The sequence below is a fragment of the Antechinus flavipes genome, chromosome 2 (assembly GCF_016432865.1).
Source record: "Antechinus flavipes isolate AdamAnt ecotype Samford, QLD, Australia chromosome 2, AdamAnt_v2, whole genome shotgun sequence".
Lineage (NCBI taxonomy): Eukaryota > Metazoa > Chordata > Mammalia > Dasyuromorphia > Dasyuridae > Antechinus > Antechinus flavipes.
The window spans coordinates 263,536,481-263,558,354 of record NC_067399.1 but is presented as its reverse complement, the minus strand read 5'-3'; the positions used below and the strand labels follow the sequence as shown (position 1 = coordinate 263,558,354).

Sequence of the window (21,874 nt, the reverse complement as noted above, 5' to 3'; positions counted from 1 at the left end):
AGAGGGAAATTGGGGGCAGATTAAATTTTTTTTGTAATAACACACATTTCTATGTTACATTATATTTCTATCTAAGGAAAAGATTCATAAAAGCACAACGTGAGGATCTTACATTATATTTCTATCTAAGGAAGAGATTCATAAAAGCAGGGAAAGAACACAGTACTTGGAAAGGATACAATTCTCATCACCTTCAGGGTTTCGGGGTGGCCCTGGCATGTTCAACAATACCAACTTTGCTTCATGGGACTTGTTGACAATCACCTCATTCAGCTTTACTGCAGTGTGCATACGCCTCACATTAGATTGATCTCTGAAGAAAGAACAAAATGGAAGAAAGAGAAGTTAAGTTGAGGCAGACAATTTATCTGGCCTGAGTGTGAAGAATGGTAATGTGGTAAATAGGGATAAAACTAAATTGGGGATGATATACCACAAGTTTGTACTTCTTCTCAGCTCTGACCTCCCTGAGGAGTCAGGGATGGCATGACCACCTGTGTTCTAAAACAAAAGAAAGCGGGAGATGTAATGGGCTGAGGCTTGACTTGATGCACTGAGGTCCCAAGCACGTGAGGCTAAATAGTAATTGGACCATACTCTATTAATATATATGCTTGGAGAAAGAATGGCCCCCGCCCACTCTTTGTGCAAGTCCTGATGTGTTGTATAGGAAATGACGTTTTTGGTGGGTGGAGGCAAGGGAGTGGAAAGGGAAGCGGAAGGAGAGATTGCTGACTGGCGTCTTGACACAGCTACTCACATTGCTATCACGACCGCCCTTGACCTCTGATCCCCCCTCTGCTAGTTGGCTTCCTGTCGCAGCTGCCCATATTGCTATTGCAATCCCCCTTCACCTCTACTAAGAATAAAGATTGAAGATTTTTCCCTTAACCTGAACTCCTGACTTGGGCTGATTTTAAATATGTGATCATCACATTCTCTTGCCCTCAGTAATTAATTATTACACTATATTTGAACTTCATATTTTAGGGCAAAATACCATAACTACCTTTTCCCCCTCTCCCTCTGCCATGTAATCAGGAACTAGTTGGAAATTCAGGGCAGAAGAAAGATCTCAACATTTATTTCTTTAGTTTCTTCTCTCAATCTTCCTCAGGTCAAGTACTGAATCTCTGTCAACTACTTTTACAGACCAGGATGACAAAAGGCAAAATAACATGTTTCAAGTCCTGTAATAAGTAAGTAGTAGAACTAAAAACAAATTTTGATTTTTCACACCATGTCAGATGCGGTCCACCTTTTCTAAAGATGAAGAAAGGGAAAAGGCAAGATGGCCTTTTTATATCCCTATATATCTTCTTATATCACCATAAATTCCAAGCCAGGAAATAGAATAAAGTAAAAATTAACTGCCAGGTCATTCAAGGACTAGTTGCTCAGTTTATGGATTAGCTAGATGCTTCTCTCTATGGCAGCTTTTGTGGGCATTTCAATTACCCAACCAATATATAATCACATTTAAGTTATGTCAGTACTCTGAATTTTCTCACTACTACTTGCTAATTTTTGTCAGGAGTTTGGTGGTGACAAGTTTTGGGGAAAGAGGGAGTGTAGAAGATGCCTGTAAGTCCTCAATCACCTTTTGTTTGTACAGGGAGAGGACTTTCTAGTGATCCAACCAAATTAATAGGTGTCATACTGAAAAAGATTAAAAAATAGTAGTCTATTTTTTTTTCACTGTTTATAACACCTCAGCCAGAAAGTGAAATTCCAAAACAAAAGTTTTGATTAAAGATTTTTGGGGTTTGCAAATTAGTACTAATGGATAAATAGTTGGCATTATCAGGGGGTTCCAATTGTGCTAATTCTATTCCCACTACTGTGAACTGTCATGAACTGGGGATACTAATAAATTTGAAAGTTCTAGGAAAGGGGTACATTTCCATTTAGACCATGTTATTAAATATCAGTGTCTGTGTGGCCTATTCCAGGAGTCTGGTAGCAGTATTCAACTTTAGTACATATTTAAACTTTTTTGTTAATTTCATTTTTGTTGGGATTCCAGATGACAGATTCTGAAAACAATTCTAAGCAATGAGAAGTTGTTTAATTCCAATGAGATACTCACGGTCGCATGTTAAGCAGGTCCTGAAATCCCTCCAAAGTCTTGGGTTTATGTCCTCGGGATGCCATGTATTTGTCCTTTGTCCAAGTCATGTGTACTTTTTCCTGATAGGTCTCCGTTTCCTCATCCTCATCAGAGCCAATACTGGTAAGGCGTAACATTGAGTTTCGATCTTTAACCAACTGTGCCTGGGTGAGATTCAACATAAACAACTCCACATTCAATTTTCCCCCACATCTTAAATCTGCATAAATTCCAGAGGTTGAGAAAAGATCCCTCCTTCACCTAATGGTTACCTCAAACAATAGTGAAGTAGTCTAAATAGCTCAATCCATGGTGGCCAGTGGGAGAATTTGCTTACTTTTTGAGAATAAAATAAAATAGCACATCTGCTCATGGTTTGTCACATGGTTAGGATAAAGGAACTGATGACAGGATTCTTACCTCTCGGTCTCGTTCTGTTTTGGAGAGCCGCATGTGCCGTAGCATCTGAGATCTTTGTTCCATCATCAGAGTGCGCTCATAGGTATAGGCTGATATATCACTGTCATGCTGTCAAGGAAACACCATGCTGAGTAAGCAGTAAGTGCAAAGGAGGGAAAGATGACCAACTCATTTCTATGTTTCAAATCTCTGGATCTCGCAGAAGACTGTGTAGTCAACTAAATTTCTGATTTTACAGGGTCATTAAATACCAGAAGAGAAAGTTTATCTAAGGCTACCTTCATAGATGAATTGTGAATATTAAATCCAAGGATAATAGTTTTTATTTGTTAAGTCTACCCTGACCACCATGCATACCTCTTTGACACAAACAAGGGTATCTAGTCAGTATCCTTTGAATTGCCTGGCTAAAATAAGATGTGTTAATTTAAAATGGGCTTTTAGGAATTAAGATAAAATAAATCCGTCAGATAAATAGCTGGCAAAAACAAAGGGCTATCAAAAAAGGGAGAAAAGGGGATATTCTGCTTAGAACATTAAAGTTTTGCTGTTGCTAGAGGATTAATCTACAATTCCAAATCACAGGATCATAGTGAACAGGTCTGGGAAATAAGAATATTACTGAACCTTGAAGTATAAGGTTGGGGATAAATCAAGACTGTTTTCATGATCTTCCTCACTTGAGTATCTTACCATCTCTACCACTTCTACCTCTGCCTCAATGCGGAGGTGATACAGGAAGGTAGCCAGGTCCTTTTTCATCTGGATGCTATTGTCTTCTAACTGGGCTACTGTGAAGATACGGATGGCACACTTACGCCATACCTGGGAGAATATGCACACACAGAATTAATCATGAGAAATGAACCCAGTAACTTATACACAGGAATAGGTTTGTCTCTTTATTTGTTCCCAATGTTCTACTTCTGGCCTCAAACAAATAGGTTCTTGATAAAATTATTTTCCTATTTAAAAAAAATGCTGGCAAAAATGATAAAAAATACTAGAGAAGAAAAGATAGTTTTATACAATTTAATATAAAGACTATTTGTATCATACTACATCATTTGAATCACATAAGATCTAATTTGTGAAAAATCTCAATTTACTTAATCTCACCAAAAAGATAAGCAACAATGATACTTTGAGTGATGCAGTGCAGCCTTAGGAAGGAGATAGCAATAACCCCAAGCCTACCTGGCCTTAGGAGTGATCTAGTTAGAAATGATATATCCTGCCCCAATTTACTCTATCGGACCAGGATGCTGAGCCCATAAATGTTGCTGGCTGTCAGATAACAGGCTACTGGTCTATGATAATCAGGTTTGAGATTAATGAACAACAATAATCAGATGCTTAATGCAGCTGTAGAAAAGAATTCAATGCCCACCACTTGACCTAGTATGCCTAAAAACACACTTCCGAAGGTTTGTTCTCCCTTACTCCAGAGAACTATGGGTTCTGCATCTGGCTACAAAATCAGAACCAGACTACTATTCAACTCCACCTCTAAGCCATAAAATGAGCATATCAGTGGCATGAAGCAACTGGTTTCTCTAAATTTTCCCTATAAATTTACCTTCTTGCTTCTCTTCTTCTGGTTATTCTAATTTCTTTTGGAATTATGCCTGCTTTAATTGGCATTACAATTATAATAAACTATGCCCCTTGACCTGGAGATGGATCTGAGCCTGCAAATTCTTTTGAGACACCTCATGATACTGGTCTGGAACCCCAACATTTTGGGGTTCCTTTTGAATACCAACACTGAATATTCTGATATTCAAGGTTTTGTTTTTATGTAAGTAATTTAAGTTTTTCTAAGATGAATGTTCTTGTAAGTTTTTCTCCTAAGGGTTCAGATAACAGAGCTTTACCAGTATTTTTTCACTAGTCCTTTTTATTCCTCTGAGAGACAGGGAGATACTAAATAATAAAATATCTATTTTTTTTTTCAGAAGGGGGAAATGAAGAATTGAAAAGTTAACTCCCTGAATCAGGAGTAATATCCACCCCATTTTGACTTAAGTCTCAAAAGTTTTACTTGAGTCAGAGGAAGAATGTATTTAAAGAGATTGGACAGATGCTAGAAAGGAGAGAAAAGCAAAATGACCTAAAGGATGCTTGGGTTTTACCTTATGCTGTTTAAGTAGGAACGGTAAGAGCATGAGCATCCCCCCATCATGCACAATCCACCACACATCAATGTTGCCCTCAGCAAATGGTTCCACATTACTGGGAAAGAAGGAGACATTTTTGGCTACCAGTAGGGCAAGGTGGGCAGCTGTTGTCACCCGAACTGTGCCTGGGGAAAGAAAAGGAAAAAAGACTAAGAAATGATAAGCAAAGAAATCTTCATATTTCCCCATCTTCTTAAAAGATCACCATTTGGGCTTTTCAGTTTCACATTCATATAGCAAGGACTAAAAGAAAAGAAAAAAAAAAAGAACATGTGACCACCATGTGCTGTCTTAATGAGATGATAAAAATTTGCTCTTGGCTAGGCAAACAGGAACTCATGTGGAGAATCACAATGTTGTATTTTTCTTTTCTTTTTTTGCTGAGGTAATTGGGGTTAAGTGACTTGCCCAGGGTCACACAGTTAGGAAGTATTAAGTTTTTGAGGCCAAATTTGAACTCAGGTCCTCCTGACTTCAGGGCTGGTACTCTAACCACTGTGCCACACAATGTTGTATTTTCAGGGAATTGGGAATCAATAAGTAAGTGTGAGAGGCTGCTGATGGTGGAGGAATACAAAAACATTAAGACAGAAATTCACAATTAAAAACCTGGAAATAGAAAATTCAGAAATAAGAAGAAAATGTATTCTTAATGGAAGCATTTTGCAAACTTGCTGAAATAAGCATTTCACATGCAAAATAAGCTCAAGAAGCAAAGGGTTAGGGTTAACCTTAACTGTCTTTATTATTCTAGCACTGCAATGGATATCTCAGTCTCAGCAATACCGTGGCCTCTAATTCAGAGGATAGAGAGGGGAGTTAAGAGTATAATTACAATTCTTGCTTAAGGCCTTGGGAAAAGAAGAGGGGTGCTCTTTACCAATGAAAGTCTTCCAGGCACGGGCGTCCTCACTCTGGCGCCAGCCATTGGGCCACCCCATCACCACAGTGTTGTGTTTCATGCCCCCAAGGCCACAGGACTGGATGAGATGAGAGATGCCCTCCCTCAATTTGGCTGCCACCACCAGCTGGCAGAAACCCTTCACTTTCTCTGCTTCCATTAAGTGCTTGATAGTCTGAAAGAAACACAGGAACACTGAATTGATCTGCCTGAAATCCTAGGACACTTGTACCATTCCTCCCACCTAAAAAGCTGTCTGGTCTACTCCATGTTATGGCTTTTTATTTGCTTTGTATTTTCAGTCTCTTCACGAGATTCATCTCTTCCACAAGACCTTGATCGAGATCTAATTTACCAAAAATTATTCAAGTAACTCCAACTATTCTTTGTCTCCTCAAATAGTTAGCAGTATTTCTAGTGTTCTCTACATCCAAAATTGGTTGCATTTTGGTTTACATGTTTCTCTGTCTTCCTTTCTGCCATTAACCACCAATTCTGTTTAGACTGGTATATATCTTCTTTCTTTTCTTTCTTTCTTTTTCTTTCTTTCTTTTTTTTTTTTTTTTTGCTGAGGCAATTGGGGTTAAGTGACTTGCCCAAGATCACATAGCTAAAGCAGTGTTAAGTGTCTGAGGCCAGATTTGAACTCAGGTCCTCCTGACTTCAAGAATGGTGCTCTATCCACTGCACCATCTAATTGCCCTGGGTCTTCTTTCTTTGCAGCTCATCCCACAGCTTGGCACTGTGAGTGTTCAACAATCTGTGTTTGCTAAATGAGGTGAATTAACTAGTGGGAATGTTCCCATTTTCTCACATCCAATCATATCCTAATTCAAATTACTAGAACAATTTTACTCCAGTCTTTCCCCTTGGAGTCCTTTTTTTTTTTTTTTTTTCCATTTTCTTACCTTCAAATAATGGCACTAATTATAACCTTTGTTGAAATGTTTTTCTGGGCAGTTTTAAGTTAAAATTCTTTTTTCTTTTTTGGTCCTTACGATCCCTGGGAATACTGGTATAGAAAGTTTTGGCATGATCAACCAAAGCCATAGAACACGTTAATGGTAAAACAGGATCAGAAGCTAGATAGCTTGATTATCAAGCAAGAGGGATCATTGTAGGGGCTCTTTAATTTTATTTTTTGAAAGAAAATGAAAACATTTTTTATTTTGCAACTACATTTCAAGCTTGTTTTCCTAGCATTTAAAAAATGCTAGCCTTATTTCATCAATATGAAACTATTTTTAATGGTCACAAAAGAATCTTTTATATTTAACTAGGAAAAAAAATTCTTTCTCGATAAATTCATAACCTCCAAGAAGTTACAGTATCCAATGTCACTTTTAAAGTAACCTTCTCAAGCAGAATTGCTAGTCTAGACAGACATTTTATTGTTTGTCTCTAGGATCTCACAATATTTTGCAGATCCTTTAAAATGGAATCTGATGAAATTATTGAAATGCATATAGAATTTTTTCACAATACCTGTTACTCATGGTGCTTTGAGTGCTGGGGAGAAACAACTTTTAAGTGACGGGTTTGTCACAGAAGATACAGCTAGGACATGACAGCAGAAGCACTTTGTCTATATCACTAGTTACTAGTAAGAAGGTTGGACAACTGTTTTCAATTCCTCAGTCCAAGGTTATAAGGATATTTTTAAGGAACAGATTTCATTCACATAACTTACCTCAAAACACACAAAAATCTGTAATTAGTAATTGTTTAGAAACCATTGATGTGATTGTGATTTGCTCATCTTTTTATAATAGTATAATTTGTATACCTGTCAATATTTTAAATACAAGAAGGCTGGTTATTTATCTCATCTCAATCATATGGGAGAACCTAAAGATAGTATCTGTTCAAAGTCAGAGTAATTACCTGAAAAGAACTTCTTAAATGTCTTAGAAGCTTGAGAGCCAGCTGTATAACCTGGTATAACTGTCAATTTAATTAGATCCTATCCCCTTTCTTACCTGCTCAGCAGCTAATGCCTCACCATAGTTCTCCAGGAAGTTTCCCACAAGAACAGAGCCCACAATGGTGAGACCTTTCCCAGCTTTGAGCTGTGAGGCAAAAGTTAGGAGGCGAGGATGCTTAACATGTAAGTCCTCATCTAGTTTCAGCATCACCAGCAATTGAGGCCTATGCAATAGAGAGAATGGAAGAATAAATGGTAGGGGGGAAAAAACTATTAAAAATCATTTAAATGAAAAGGAATAGATTTAGAACAGTTCATGGTAACTCTATTCTCTTAATTTCCTATGTCATATCTTATATTACAATCATTTATTGAATACTTATGTGTCACAACAACATTTGAAGGTGTGCATCCCACTTTACCTCCAATTCTTTGTGTGTGGAGGCCCTTCCTCTAGCCGCAGCAGGGCAAAGCGGGCTGCACTTAGGGACAATCCCCGGATCCCATCACCCCACTCTTTTTCAGCCCTGTGGTAAAGAAAAAGGAAGAAACTGACATAGAGCAAGTAAAATCCAATTTACAAATTAAGATTAGATATAGTACATACTTCATCAACATTCTACCTTCTCTATTAATTAATAACATTATTCTTCACCAGCAATCAGGATGCAATATGAAAATGGAAAGTGCATCAACATGACCAAAGGGGTCATTCAATGCTTTCTCCTATATGACAGTAGCTATTAGCAACCAAAAAGTATGAGGTAATGCAATTAAATTAAATTAAATTTTCACTGTCAATACAGAGGAAAATATAATTGAGTAGGATCCCCAAGTCAGGGTATTTACTAGCACTCATTATGGTAACAAAAAAACTGGAAATAAATTGGGTGCCCATTGATTGGGGAAGATGAACATACTATAGCATATGAATTTAATGGAATTCTACTGTATCCAACAAAGTAATGAAAAATATAAAAAATTTACTAAAAATGTGGTAAGACTTTTGCAAGCTGAGGAAGACTTTAAAAGAGTAAAACCAAGAGAACATTATGTTCAGTGACCATAATAATGCAAATGAATACAGCATTAAAATACTATCAAATTCAGATTAATTACAACAAACATACTTGGTTGCAAAGGAAAGGGAAGAAACACATTTCCCTCCTCTCAGTAGTGAAGTAGGGGACTATCAGTTATAGAATATTATAGACATTTTCCAATTTGGTCAGCTTGTTGCCTGAGTTTTTTCTCAAGTTACCTCCTCCTCGCCTTTTATCTGGGAAAACTCAATGGGAAGAGAGGAGGAAGCAATTCTGACATTAAAAAAAAAAAACAACAAAATTTATGGGAGAAATATTGCTGAAATTTTAGATAATCTTAGAGTCAGGGACATGCTCTCTTTCATTTCAGATATAACCTGGATAATACATATATTATGGGACATAGAACAAATCCATGTATGTTTGCCTTTTGCATATTTTTGATCTACCATCACTCAAAAATTTCTTTCAGTTGTTTTTTCCCCTAACTAATTCACAGTAATATACTCATTCAGTTTTGTCACTTCTCCCTGTGATACAAAAATACTTGCAAGATTGACAGAATTAAGGATGTAATTTATGGTCATTGAAAGTTAACTGAACCTAAAAAGCCTAGTTTCACTAAAATACTGCTTTAATTGGCTGTGCTACATGCCCTAAAATTTGACATTTATGGGGGTCCAAGTCCAAACTATCATTCCTGCTGACTCACCCTTGGTACTCAATGTACTTGTAGATCATACCAGCTATCACCATAGCCACAATGGCATAATACCAGGATGAAATGAACATCAGGGCCACACAAATGCTCATGCCCATAAAGGAGAGTGTCCTACAGAATAAAAAAACAAAATATCCTTAGCAGCTCAAAAACAGGAACATAATGAGGAATGATCTTATTGTTATCAAAATATGAAAACAGTAAAATAAGTAAAAATCTATGTGATCATTGAAATCTTTAAGGGATAAGATTCATAAAATCAGGAGATGAATTTTAAACCAACTCAGGAGAGTAGTTTTCATACTGAAATGACAGATCCGTATCTCCCAAAACATTTCTTCTGTATCTCCCAAAACATTTCTTCTAATGATTTCTAAATGCTCTGTGAACATTACTACATCTAGATGAAAGTTGCCATTAATTTTCTTTCTTTACAGATGGGAAAACTATTACAAATAGCATAAGGTACTTTTTTTCACACAATAAAGCAAATTATAGATTACAGAATGCCACAACACTTAAGAATTTAGCTATGAAAGGCAAAAGAAAGGGTGGTAGTTTGAAGGGCAGTGAAATCAAATGATAGCTCCTTTAAAACAAGGCATACCCGGGCTTATTTAAGTGAAAAAAGAACTTAATGAAAGGGGAGAAACTGAAAGAGCTTAAGAAAACAATATTATGTAATGTGGCAAAAAAAGTAAATGGTGAAAGCCTAAGGACAAGACAGAAAGAAATAGTCATTCTCTAGTGGATCTTGTCTACAACCTTTGAGAAAGGAGAGAATATAGTTAGAAAGGAGTACATGGAATTTTTATTTGATGACACCAAAACTGACAGTGATTAATTCTTAGAAAGGGCTATAAGGGAAAGGATGTTAGGTAAGAACTAAAAAAATCTAAAAATTGCTTGTATGACAGAATTTAGTTCCCAGTTATGTAATTTGACCAATGTTTTTTCCAATTTTTGAAACAAGAAAAACAAACTTACCAGTGATAGTAGCGGAAACGGGGTCGCCAATTGGGCGTTCGAAGCAGAGTTTGCAAGGCACATGCCAGGTTTACGAAGAGGTAACACATCAAGAAGAACCTGGACAAATGAGAAGAGTGGTTATTAGTGTTGTTAAAATGGTTTTTACCCAAGTTTTTTAAAAGCAATAGAACTCCATTAATGTATTTCAGTATTTATTTGCAGATTAATTACAATATGACTAAGAGCTAAGAGAGGAAAAATGTGGACCGCATCTTTTTCTCAGGAAACAACTGAGCTTTGTTTTTATTGTGAAACTTTGGCAAATACTGAATATGAGTTTCACTGCTATTCTTACGAACAAAACCCAAGGGACCTCTTTTGTGTCCCATTCTTACTCTCCTTTGTTAGAGTTTATGTTGAGCAAAAGAATACATTAAATAACAAATCTTTAAGCTAAAGAATATAATAACTAAAATAACTGAGTGAGTAATGCCATGAAAAAAGAACATATTCTAGAATCTGCTGGCTGGTGACTAATTGAAACAGACATGAGACCCACAATGTATACCTAGACAATGTAAACTCCTTCAATCCAAGGGCATAGTCACTTTAATCTTTCATACAAGAAACTGAGTTAGAGCCTCACCTTACCTACTCTGAGTCAGAGTGTAATTTAGCTTGTCTGTTAAGAATTAACGTTTATAAGTTTAAAAAATAATTTTACTACATTTTCCAGTAAAATTTTTGTGAATCAATAAGAATGTGCAGTAGAAGAGTATCAGTTCATAGAGAAGTAATGTTCTCAATTATATATTTAATTAAAAAATAAACTATAGAACACATATTGACTATTACATGGAAAGGATTGGGGCCACAAGATCCAAGGAAGCAATGAGGATCCCTAGTTCCGCAATGACAGCAGTAAGGAGTAAGGCCCAGGTAGGCTCCCCATTGGCTTTGCTGTGTCCAAACACCTACAGTAAGAAAACATGGTAAAATTAAGAAATGAGATCTCTCGAATGAGATAAATCTTTTTTAAAAATTATCTTTGGCAGCTACCACTCGTATTCTAAGTTATTATAATACAACTTATTATTGTTATTCATATAACTATATGATTCATATAACTATAAGAAATTAATGAGGATACTGGAATCTGAGCGATTTGGTTTCATATAAACTCCATTAAAGAAGAGTGATGGTTATGAAGACAAAGGGAAGAGAAAGGAAAAAGCATTTGTATAACATCTATGTGCCAAGCACTGTGCTTCATAATAGGAACTCATTTGATTTTCACAACCACCTTGAGAAGTAGGTACTATTATTATCCCTATTTTTCAGTTGGGGAAATTGAGGCAAACAGAGTGTGAAAAAATTAATTGCAATAACCTTTTGTAAAAGGGAGGGAAATTAGAAAAGTAAAAAAAGGCTTAGGTCTTTTGTTATGAGTCCTAGATTATCCCATGTTACTTTACCTAGCAATACTAAAATCCAAAACAGACATTGTTTAAGCTTTTTTAAAAAGCCAAATTATCATAAGGAATATAGTTACATCACATTTATAAGAATACAAGTCATTCCCCAATTGATAACGGTCAAAGGATATGAACAGACAATTTTCAGATGAATTATAATCATATGAAAAAAAGACCCTAAATCACTATTGATTAGAGAAATGCAAATTAAAACAAGTCTGAGGTACCACCTCACACTTTTAAGATTGGCTAAGATGACAGGAAAAGATAATGATAAATGGTGGAGGGAATGTGGTACACTAATGCATTGTTGGTGGAGCTGTGAAATGATCCAACCATTCTGGAGAGCAAGCTGGAATCATGCCCAAAGAGCTACAAAATTGTACACACTCTTTGATCCAGCAGTGCCATTACTGGGTCTGTATCCCAAGGAAATCTTCTTAAAGGACAGAAAAGGACCTACGTGTGCAAAAATATTTGTAGCAGCTCTTTTTGGGTAGCAAAGAATTGGAAAATCAATGTTTGCCCATCAGTTGGAGAATGGCTGAACAAGCTGTGGTACAGGAAGGTAATGGAATATTATTGTTCTATAAAAAATGATGAACAAACTGATTATAGAAAAATGTGAAAAGATTTATACAAACTGATGCTGAGCAAAACAAGCAGAACCGGGAATACTTTGTATACAGTAACAGCAAGAATGTGTGATCAACTATGAAAAGCTTGGTTCTTAGCGATTCAGTGATCCAAAGCAATCCCAATAAACTTTGGATAGACAATGTCATCTGCATCCAGAAAAAGATGTAAGGAGACTGAATATAAATCAACACATTCTATGTTTACTTCTTTTTGCTTTTTAAAAAAAAATCTCTCCCATGATTTTTCCCTTTTGTTCTAGTTTTTCTCTCCCAACAAGATTCATAAAGCAATGTGTACTAAAAATAAACTTAATGAAAAAAAAAAGGAATATAGTTGCACTATAGGGAGAAGATTAAAAAGAGGAATATATAAGTCTCTTACCCGAAGGAATGGGATGATGTTGTCCTTGGCAATAGCCTGCAGCAGCCTTGGGGCACCAGTAAGGCTCTGCAGTCCAGCCCCACAGGTTGAGAAGAAGGAACCAATAACAATGACCCATGGAGATGGCCAAGATAAAGTACCTACCACCAAATTTCCTTTTACTGAATCTCCAAATCTGAGAGAAAAGATAAAGGGAAACTGAAATTTAACTTGCAATCAAAGAATAATGACAAAAAAGTATAAATGAAAAAACAATAAAAGATTGAAACAATGCTATCATATTTACTCAACTTGAATCCAAAGAAAGATGAGACTGTAAGGGACTACGAATACGTAAGTCTATTGAACTTGAATGATATGTTGTTACTTTTGCTGAATTGCTTTTCCTTTTTAAAAATTTTTATAAAGAATGTCTCTGTGGGGAGGGGAGGGAACTATCATAGGAAATGAAGTTGGTGTAAAAACAAAAAATATGAATTTTTAAAAATCCTTAAAAAAAAAAATTTAATTCATCAAGTCACTTAGCTTCTCTTTGGGTATCAGTTTTCTAACTTGTAAAATGAAATTGAACTCTATAAGGGGTTTTCATCCAGTTCTATGATTCTATTAATCTACATGTTCATATCAATTTTCTGTGTTTTTATTGACCAGTTGCCACAGGCTTTCTTTTCTCCTTTATTCCTCAAAACCACCTGACATCATCCTCCATTTTCTCCTTCTTCAATCCATTCTCTGATAGTCTCTGATAGTCACAAAGACCAATCTCTTTACTATGATTCTATTCTTTCTGTCACTCTTTTCAATTTCACTCTATTCACATTTCCCCTTCTACTTAGCAATGAGTTCAGGACTCCTATATCCTTACAAAAATTTAACTTTTAATTTTTTCTTCCATTCACTTTTCAAAGCCTTTGGATCAGGCTTTTGATCTCACCAGCTGAAACTGCTTTTCCCAAAGTTATCAATGATCTCTTACTTGTTCCTTCCTCCTCCCAACTAGAGACCATAAAGCAAAGGATGGATAATCATTTATCATATGCTGTACAAAGAATTCATGCTGAGGTATGGGTACAGCTAGGTAACCTCTAAGATTCCCTTTTACTTGTAATTTCTGTCATTTTCATTCAATAATTCCTGTTTGATCCTTACCAGATAAATATGCTTTAAAATATGCTGAACTATCACATCATATTCAAATAAACATGAATAACAATAACCTAATAAACTTACAATGTGAATAATAAAAAAAATAATCACTAATGGAAGAAAGAGTTGGTAATTCTATTACACCTTCCTTTGGACTTCTTTATATATCTGATTTAGACAAATATTAAGCCCTCCTGAGGAAAGGCCAGAGACCCTTGAATGTTTCTTCTTTCTTACCTGCCAGGTCAAGGACTTCCATTTTTGTAGCTTCCTAATAGTGTGAATACCTAGGAAACCTGGTTTTTCAAAATCATTCATTGCTTTACTGAAGAGCATCATTAATTCCTCCATACATTTACATATACATAAAAACTCTTTAAATCTGAGGAAAGTTAACAGCTAACCTTTATTTCAACTCAAGTTAACCTTTTGGTACCTGTGTCTTAAGAAATAAACTGATGTCACAGAAGATACATGGAAACAGCAAGAATTTGTTAAGCACTTGCTTTGCTCCAGGCACCGTGATGATAGAATCACATATCAAAAGATCAAAATACTTACTTATCTCGGAGAACAACCCCTTCAATGCAGGCCCCAAAGAGGACAACACTGCTCAAATCTACATCCGGAATCAAGGAAACTGTTGTCAAACATGAGAAAGAATGCTGGGGAATGGAGTCTTTAGCCAAACCCAGGCCTTCTCCTTCATTAACTATTAGCAGTGAGGTCTCTTAGTCGCTATAATTTGTGTTTTGATGATTGTTTCTGTTTTTGGAAGGGTAGAGAAACATGGAGGTAAAGGGAAGGCGGATGAAAGAGGAGATAAAATGAGACACCACAACCTGTCTCATTTCTAGCTCTTCCATGCTCATAATAATACACTCTTATTGGTTAGACAAGAAGTATTGATCCACCAATTTCTACAGCAGACTTACCACTGATGTCCAAACTGGACCTATGTAAAGGATACAAACAAAAGAGGTGGTCAGGATGGCAAGGATGGTACCAATGGGAATAGATTTCTGAGCATCCTTCAAATCTCCAGACCTGTTTGATCCAGCCATGATACCTAGAAAAAAGATCCAACAAGTCAGTTCTTCCAGGTATGATTCCAAAGGGTAGGGGAATAAATCAAGAAATTCTAAGAACAAAACTCAATCATCTATCTAAATGATTTTCAGGAAATGACAGTTTCTGTAATTAAATAGACAGAAACCTATCTGTTTACCTGTGACAGAGGGAAAGAAGATTCCAACCAGGAGTGTGAAAGAGGTGGTAATGTCAACAAGCACATATTCATGATTCAAGTTGCCTAAGAAATCAGAAGATTTGGCTGACGGCTTCTCAATTAGCTCTCCCTTTGTTAGATAGTTACTCCAAAGATTCTCTGTTGTGAAAATAAGAGAGAAAATAGGAAATTAATTTGGCCAGAAGACTAAAATAAGAAAATCTGTTCTAACAACACTCGATTTTCTCTTTCAGTTGTTAAATATACATTTTGTTTCTATGAAAGCAAATAAAGCAAATTAAGCAAACAAACAAAAAATCCCACAAAGACCACACCCACCAAAATAAACATGTTTTAAACTTTCCAAAATAGTTGCAAATGTAGTTGGCTAACTGATCTAGTATATCCACATGCAATTAAGTCGGACCTGGAAAAGCTGGTTAGAAGTGAGTTAAGGAAAGCAAACTGAAGCAGACTACCATTGAGTTCCTATTAGTGATCAATGCTGCTTTACACGCCTCAGTGAGATCAAAATTGCTTACATGCCAAAAAAATAAAGTTGTCATCCAAACCACTAAGTTGCTTAGGAAAGAGGTTTCATAGATTTAAATGAGTTGGGAAAATATGTGGTGAAATACAGTGATTCCATATGTGGTAACATTATAGTGATTCTGGTCCAGTTTGCTCATCATTTAACCCTGCCCTGGGAACTGCAGGAAGAACATTGTCAATTTTAGAAAGAAAACTGAAAATATGAAACTCTTTCCCTAGATCCCCAAATGATTTGTTAGGTTAGCCATAAATCACATCTGCCTCAAGAAGGAAGCATGTTGAAACAGAAAACACTTGAAGCGAGCCAAAAAATTTAAGTTTCTTGTAGTCAAAGCAGGAGCTATGTAATGAGTTTAAAGAGGGAGACATCCTGGCAGATGGTTCCCAATGACAATGAAAAGGTCTAAAGGACTAAAGCAATCAGTTTTACTTCCACACAAGGGATATTTAAAAAACAAAACCAAACCCTGGTTTGTGTCCTACTCACCAACAATGATTCCACTAGCCAAACCAGGGATGCCCTGGATTGATGTGACATTGTTGTGCTCAAAGTAATCATCACAGGTGACATTGAAATAGTGGCTAGAGTTACAGAAGAAGCCCCACAATTTTGAAGGAACTGTTGTGTTGTTCATTTCCTTGGTCTTTGAACAAACGTCAATGTGTCTTGAAGAAAGAGTACGGTTGCCCAACATGCAAACTCTAAAGGGAAAACAGATGGAAAAATGAGAATAGGAAATGAGCAAGAAAAGGCACTAAGAGAAAACAAGATTTTTTAAATGAGAAGATTGAGTTGGATATTGAAAGGAAATTATTAACAAAAAAATTTTTATTGTTATTAAAAATTATGCATTCCTATTTTTGTCCTAGAAATGTAACAAATTCATGAAATGGGTAAATATTCCCAACTAATACCTCCTAAAGAAAGCTGTCTTGCAAGAATGAAAAATACAACCTTGATAAACTGAGAAAAGACTATTCCTTAAATCTAAACCCTAATGTGGTAAATCATAGACTATCAGTCTTAGAAGGATCTCAGAATTCATATAGTTCAATGCTTACATTAATACAAATGCCCTTTATATTCCCAACAATAAGTCATCCCAGCTTTTATGTGAAGATTTCTGAGACATTCACATAGAAGAAGGGACAGCTAGATGGGATAGTAGATAGAGCACTGGCCCTGGAATCAAGAGGATGGGAATTCAAATCTGACTTCAGACACTTAATACTTACTAGGTGTGTGACTCTGGCAAGTCACAACCTTAAATGCCTCACTAAAAAAAAAAAAATCTGAAAAAGAAATTAAGTGCCATATTTACATAACCAGTAAGTACATAACATAACCATATGTTTACATAACCAATAGGTATAAGAAATGAGATTTGAACTCAGTCTCCCTGACTCCAGGTTCAATACTCTCTTCGTTATGTTATGCTACTACTCTGGACCCCAATATTCATAATTCTAAAATAAGGAGATTTGAATTAGATGATTTCTAAAATCTACTCCAGTTCTAAATCATAGGATTCTGACTTTAAAATTCCAATTTGATTAATTCCAGAATTTGTCCTTTTTGTAACAATTATTTTTATTATAAGCAGATCAAAGCTTTAAAGTTGAAAAGAACCTTAAAGATTACCTAATTCAACACCCTCATTTTAAAAAGGAAGACCTGAGATCTGTCCAAGGTCATAAAGGTAGCAAGTGACAGAACAAAAATTCAAAGCTCCAGTGTAATGTTTTGGTTAGCTTTCTGGAAGTCTTGGGACCAGCCTTCTTTTCAGCAGAGTAATCAGAGTAAGCCAGGTATTAAAATCCAAAAGTCTTTGTTGTCTCCTTCACAGTCTGTCTCCTTGCCTGGGGCTAGGCTAGCTTTCTGGAGGCCCTTTAGACAGGCCTTGGTCTCAGTGGGGAAAGCAGAAGGACAGGTCAGCCAGCTCCAGACTCCAGTCCTCTATCTTCTCAAAGTCTGACTCCGAGTTTGTTTGACTCTTCCTCTAGGTCTGACTCTGACCTCTAAAATGTATGTATCTATTACATATTATCTACATATTACATGTAATATCTATTACAACTGAATCCATTCATCATATTGAGCATAAACTAATCATTATATCACTAGGGAACCATTATTTGTTGTAAGATTAATTCAATCATACTAAACTAGAGAATTATTTATTAATCATCATTGCCTTATCAATTCCACTGAATTAATCTTTCTACAGAGTTCTGGCCCATTATACTCCAGGGATTCAAATTAGCACTTTCCCCACTCTATTATGTTACTTCTTAACTTGAATCATTTTGCTTACAAAATATATTATTTCATTTAAAATTTTTCAAAAAAATTCCTAGTGAGAGGTAAAAACAGTCTTCCTAGGTAACTCACTTCACTTCTGAGTAGCTCTTAATGGGAAGTTCCTTTCATCAAGCCTAAATTTGCCTTTCCTCTACAACTTCCACCCATTTTTCCAAGTTTTACACCCTCCAAGCAGAAATCCCTATAACAGCTTTACAAATATTGAAAGCAAAAATAAAGAACTTATAAGGTCATTTAAAAAAAAAAGGTTTTGTTCTTTCCTTAATCTAGAAATATCAATTTTAACACAAGAATAACACACTTATAGTTAAAATTTCTCTGAAATTAATATGACTAAATACAACATCTCAGGATAGGCAGAAAAGGAGAAGAAAGACAGGATGGAATTTTCTATACTGAACTGTGGACAGAATGATATTGATCATTTAGGCCCCTATATATAGAAGCAAATCTAGAATTATGGAATAAATTCATTATTATGAGCACAAAGTAAGATTAAAATAGGGGAAAGAAAATGGGACTAGAGGTTAGAAAACTAGAATTCTACTACTCACTTTGGTAACAATTAATTGTATAGCCTTGGATAAATCAAAAAATCTCTAAACCTTAGTTTTTTCATCTATGAAATGAGAGAACTGAACTGGTTTCTAAGGTCTATTCCAATTTTAAAATGCTTTGACTTGAGTCTGACTAGCTCAACTGGCTTCCTTTAAGTCTCGACTAAAATCACACTTTCTGCAGGATGTATTCCCTAATTTCTCTTCATTCCAGTGTCTTCTTTCCTTTATTTCCTACTTATCCTGTACATAAATTGCTTTGTCTTTTTTAGTTTTACATATCATCTCCCACATTACACTGTAAGCTCTTTGAGGGCAAAGATTGTCTTTTTATATCTCTAGCTTTTAGCACAATGTCTGGCACATAGTAGGTTTTTAATATGTTTATTGAATTAATAAATATAAAAATATCCTTAATCCATGAATAATTCAGTAAACTTTTCTAAGAAAAGCTCTATTGCAAGCATGCAGCCAGTTTCCTTTAACCTCCTCTAAAAGGCCTCTATCAGACCTTTTGTCAGAAGAATACCACTGATTATAAGAGAGAAGTATGATGATACAAAATGGCATAGATTGAATACCTATCATTGGTACTAGAAAGAAGTTTAAAATATTCATCTTACTGATGGATAAAAAGAATCTGTGTATTCAAAAGGGTACCACCTATCCTATATTAAGAACTGCATCGTTGAAGCAAACTTCCTTGCTGCTCCTTTTTCCTTCCCCCAGTTTTGTCATTTCTAAAAATGGAATATTAAATTTACTTACCTCACAGAATTGTTAATAATAATGGATAAACTATGTACTGCTGCAAATACAAACTGTTCCAAGAACACTATATAATCATTACATCACCACAAAATAAAAAAGATTCTTATATGTGTCATCAGAAGATAGGATGGGCTACCCATTTTGTGCTGAGGCTCAATGTCATATCACTAAATTAATGAGTTTTATTGGGAAGATTTCTGCCTAGATGCTAAGCTTATAAGCTTATATTAGAAGAAGCTCCACCTCTACTAACATGTAAATCCTGCAGATAGTATGACTTTCCAGCAACATTCCAACACACAGTTCCCTGCCTTCTCCCTCCCCCCAGAAGATGTGGTAACGTACGGGAAATTTGGAGGGGCAAAGGAAGATTTGATGGCCCCCGCATAAATGGCCAAGATAGATACAATGACGCAGGTCAAAAAGAGTGAGGCAAACTTGTTCACGTAGCGTACGCCAACAAACACTACCAGCACCATAAGGACCAAGAAGGCTGTGCCGTAGACACGCATGTTATTTAGCATGGCTGCTGATTCCTTAAGGGCATCATCACTTCGGAAAATGGCAGCTCGAGGAAAAATGTAGATCTGCCAGGATCAAAAGCAAAGAAAGAGAAAAAGAGAGGTCACTCTCATGGAACCAAAAAGTTGTGCTACAGCAAAGAAAAACAATGGTCACATAGCAAGGCAGAAATATAGAGAACTAATCTGAAATACTCTTAAAACTAGGACCAACCCTCTAAGATTATCTCCAATTTGTCCCATATATCTCATTTGTTTGCACATTCTCTCCTCCATTAAATCATTGGCTTCTTGAAGACAGGAACTGTTTGTTCTTTTTTCTTTTTTTTTTCTTTGTATCCTCAAAACTCAGCATGGTGTCTGGAATATAGTAGGCATTTAATAAATGTTGGTTGACTTGACTTGAGTACTATTCAAATATGACTGAATCTGTTTAGGTTTTTCTTTTCTAATATATTTCTGAATTAAAATACTTGAAATCCTGGGGAAATAATTTATTAAAATTATTTTCTCCCTCTCTCCCTCACAATTCTGGCTAATTATCCTACCAGAGTAACAGGAATTAATAGTTTTTTGTGTTTAAAAAGGTTAAATAAAAATATTATGTTGAATCCTGTGTGCTCTTAAACTTATTTCTACTGTCAAAATGGAAATGATTCAAAGGGATAAAAATGACAAGAGAGATTATTTTGCTTTACTCAACTATTTTTTGCTCAGATAGGGAAAACAAATTTCTTTCTCAGTCTCAAAATGACATTGAAATATAACAAAGAAGGAAGTGAAAAATCTACATTGTCATAATTATATCCACTCCTCCAAGTTCACAATAAAGAACATGGAGTACTAGGGACAGACTGAAAATCAGCCATTTGGTCAATTCTGCTAACCAGTATTTGAAAGAATTTTGAGAAAAGGCATGCTATTATTTCATCAAATACATCTTCCTGCTCCACAGAACCTAGCCCAGAACACAGCCAAGGCATTAGCTCACCAGGAATATCTCAATGGCACCAAGGATATACATGGCTGCTGCAAAGGTGGTACCAAGGTAGAAGCACAGGCCCACAGCTCCACCAAATTCTGGGCCTAATGCTCGGGAAATCATAAAGTATGAGCCTCCAGCTAGAAAGGTAAAATGAGAATTTTTTAAAAAGAATATATATACTAGTGAAAATAAAAATACAAAAGAAAGAAAAATATAAGTAAAATTGTTAAATATCCTGGATTTTACGGGAAGCAAATTCCTCAGTGGAAGTTCAACATCATTAAGCCTTTACTGAATAAAAATCTTCATTTATTCCACGTGAAGCAACCAAATTTATAGACTATTTCAGAAAAATCAGATATAAGTCACTAAAAATGAACATGTAAATTATACTGAAAGAAAAAGGTTTACATGCCCACTTTTAGCTAACACAGATTTCTAATACATAATAAAATATCTTCCACAATTCAAGGTATTAGAAGGCAATATATATGTTAAATGACATAAAACTCTCTACCTTCTTAGAATCTTAATTTCTGAATTCCAGAATGTATAAGCACACAGTAATGATAGAAGAACACAACCCTACTATAATACCACCAGAATGTAAACTGAACACTCACCTGGCACCACACCATTGGTGGCAATGGCACTCATGGAGATAGCAGTGAGCATTGTCTAAGCAAAAGAAAGAAATTAATACTAAATTAACAGGATACATTTGCATTTACTTAACCCAATGAGATAACATAAGCATATGTAAAATACTTTGCAAACAAAGTGCTTATGTAAGTGCTGACTATTATTATTATCATCTTTTTTCTTGTGCATTTTAAAATGCTTTGAAAATGCATAAGAAAAAGGGTATGTTTAAGCTAGTCAGAAGCATCCCATACCATTCAATTATAGTCTACATACTATAAAAACCTTAAGTGTTATATGTGTCTAAATTACAGCAGATTAGCCAAGGAATCTGGTTCCTTCTTCCTGATTTACAGAGCCCTATACAGTCTGAGTACTGGGATCAT

General features: G+C 35.6%; 1 protein-coding gene across 4 annotated transcripts in view; it reads right to left on the bottom strand.

The window, feature by feature from the left end:
- SLC12A6 (solute carrier family 12 member 6) overlaps positions 1–21,874 on the bottom strand; it is a 104,209-nt gene that overhangs the window by 4,056 nt on the left and 78,279 nt on the right. For all 4 annotated transcript variants that reach the window (XM_051976980.1, XM_051976981.1, XM_051976982.1 and 1 more), the window contains 19 exons: positions 21,470–21,524; positions 20,853–20,983; positions 19,686–19,927; positions 16,177–16,391; positions 15,138–15,296; positions 14,880–14,978; positions 14,471–14,528; positions 12,764–12,938; positions 11,124–11,242; positions 10,287–10,385; positions 9,291–9,410; positions 7,958–8,062; positions 7,591–7,759; positions 5,591–5,786; positions 4,666–4,835; positions 3,224–3,355; positions 2,531–2,638; positions 2,090–2,274; positions 180–313 (listed from right to left, as the gene is read on the bottom strand). In XM_051976980.1, the coding sequence (XP_051832940.1) occupies positions 180–313; positions 2,090–2,274; positions 2,531–2,638; positions 3,224–3,355; positions 4,666–4,835; positions 5,591–5,786; positions 7,591–7,759; positions 7,958–8,062; positions 9,291–9,410; positions 10,287–10,385; positions 11,124–11,242; positions 12,764–12,938; positions 14,471–14,528; positions 14,880–14,978; positions 15,138–15,296; positions 16,177–16,391; positions 19,686–19,927; positions 20,853–20,983; positions 21,470–21,524 (2,671 nt within the window). The remainder of the gene's footprint in view (positions 1–179; positions 314–2,089; positions 2,275–2,530; positions 2,639–3,223; positions 3,356–4,665; positions 4,836–5,590; positions 5,787–7,590; positions 7,760–7,957; positions 8,063–9,290; positions 9,411–10,286; positions 10,386–11,123; positions 11,243–12,763; positions 12,939–14,470; positions 14,529–14,879; positions 14,979–15,137; positions 15,297–16,176; positions 16,392–19,685; positions 19,928–20,852; positions 20,984–21,469; positions 21,525–21,874) is intronic.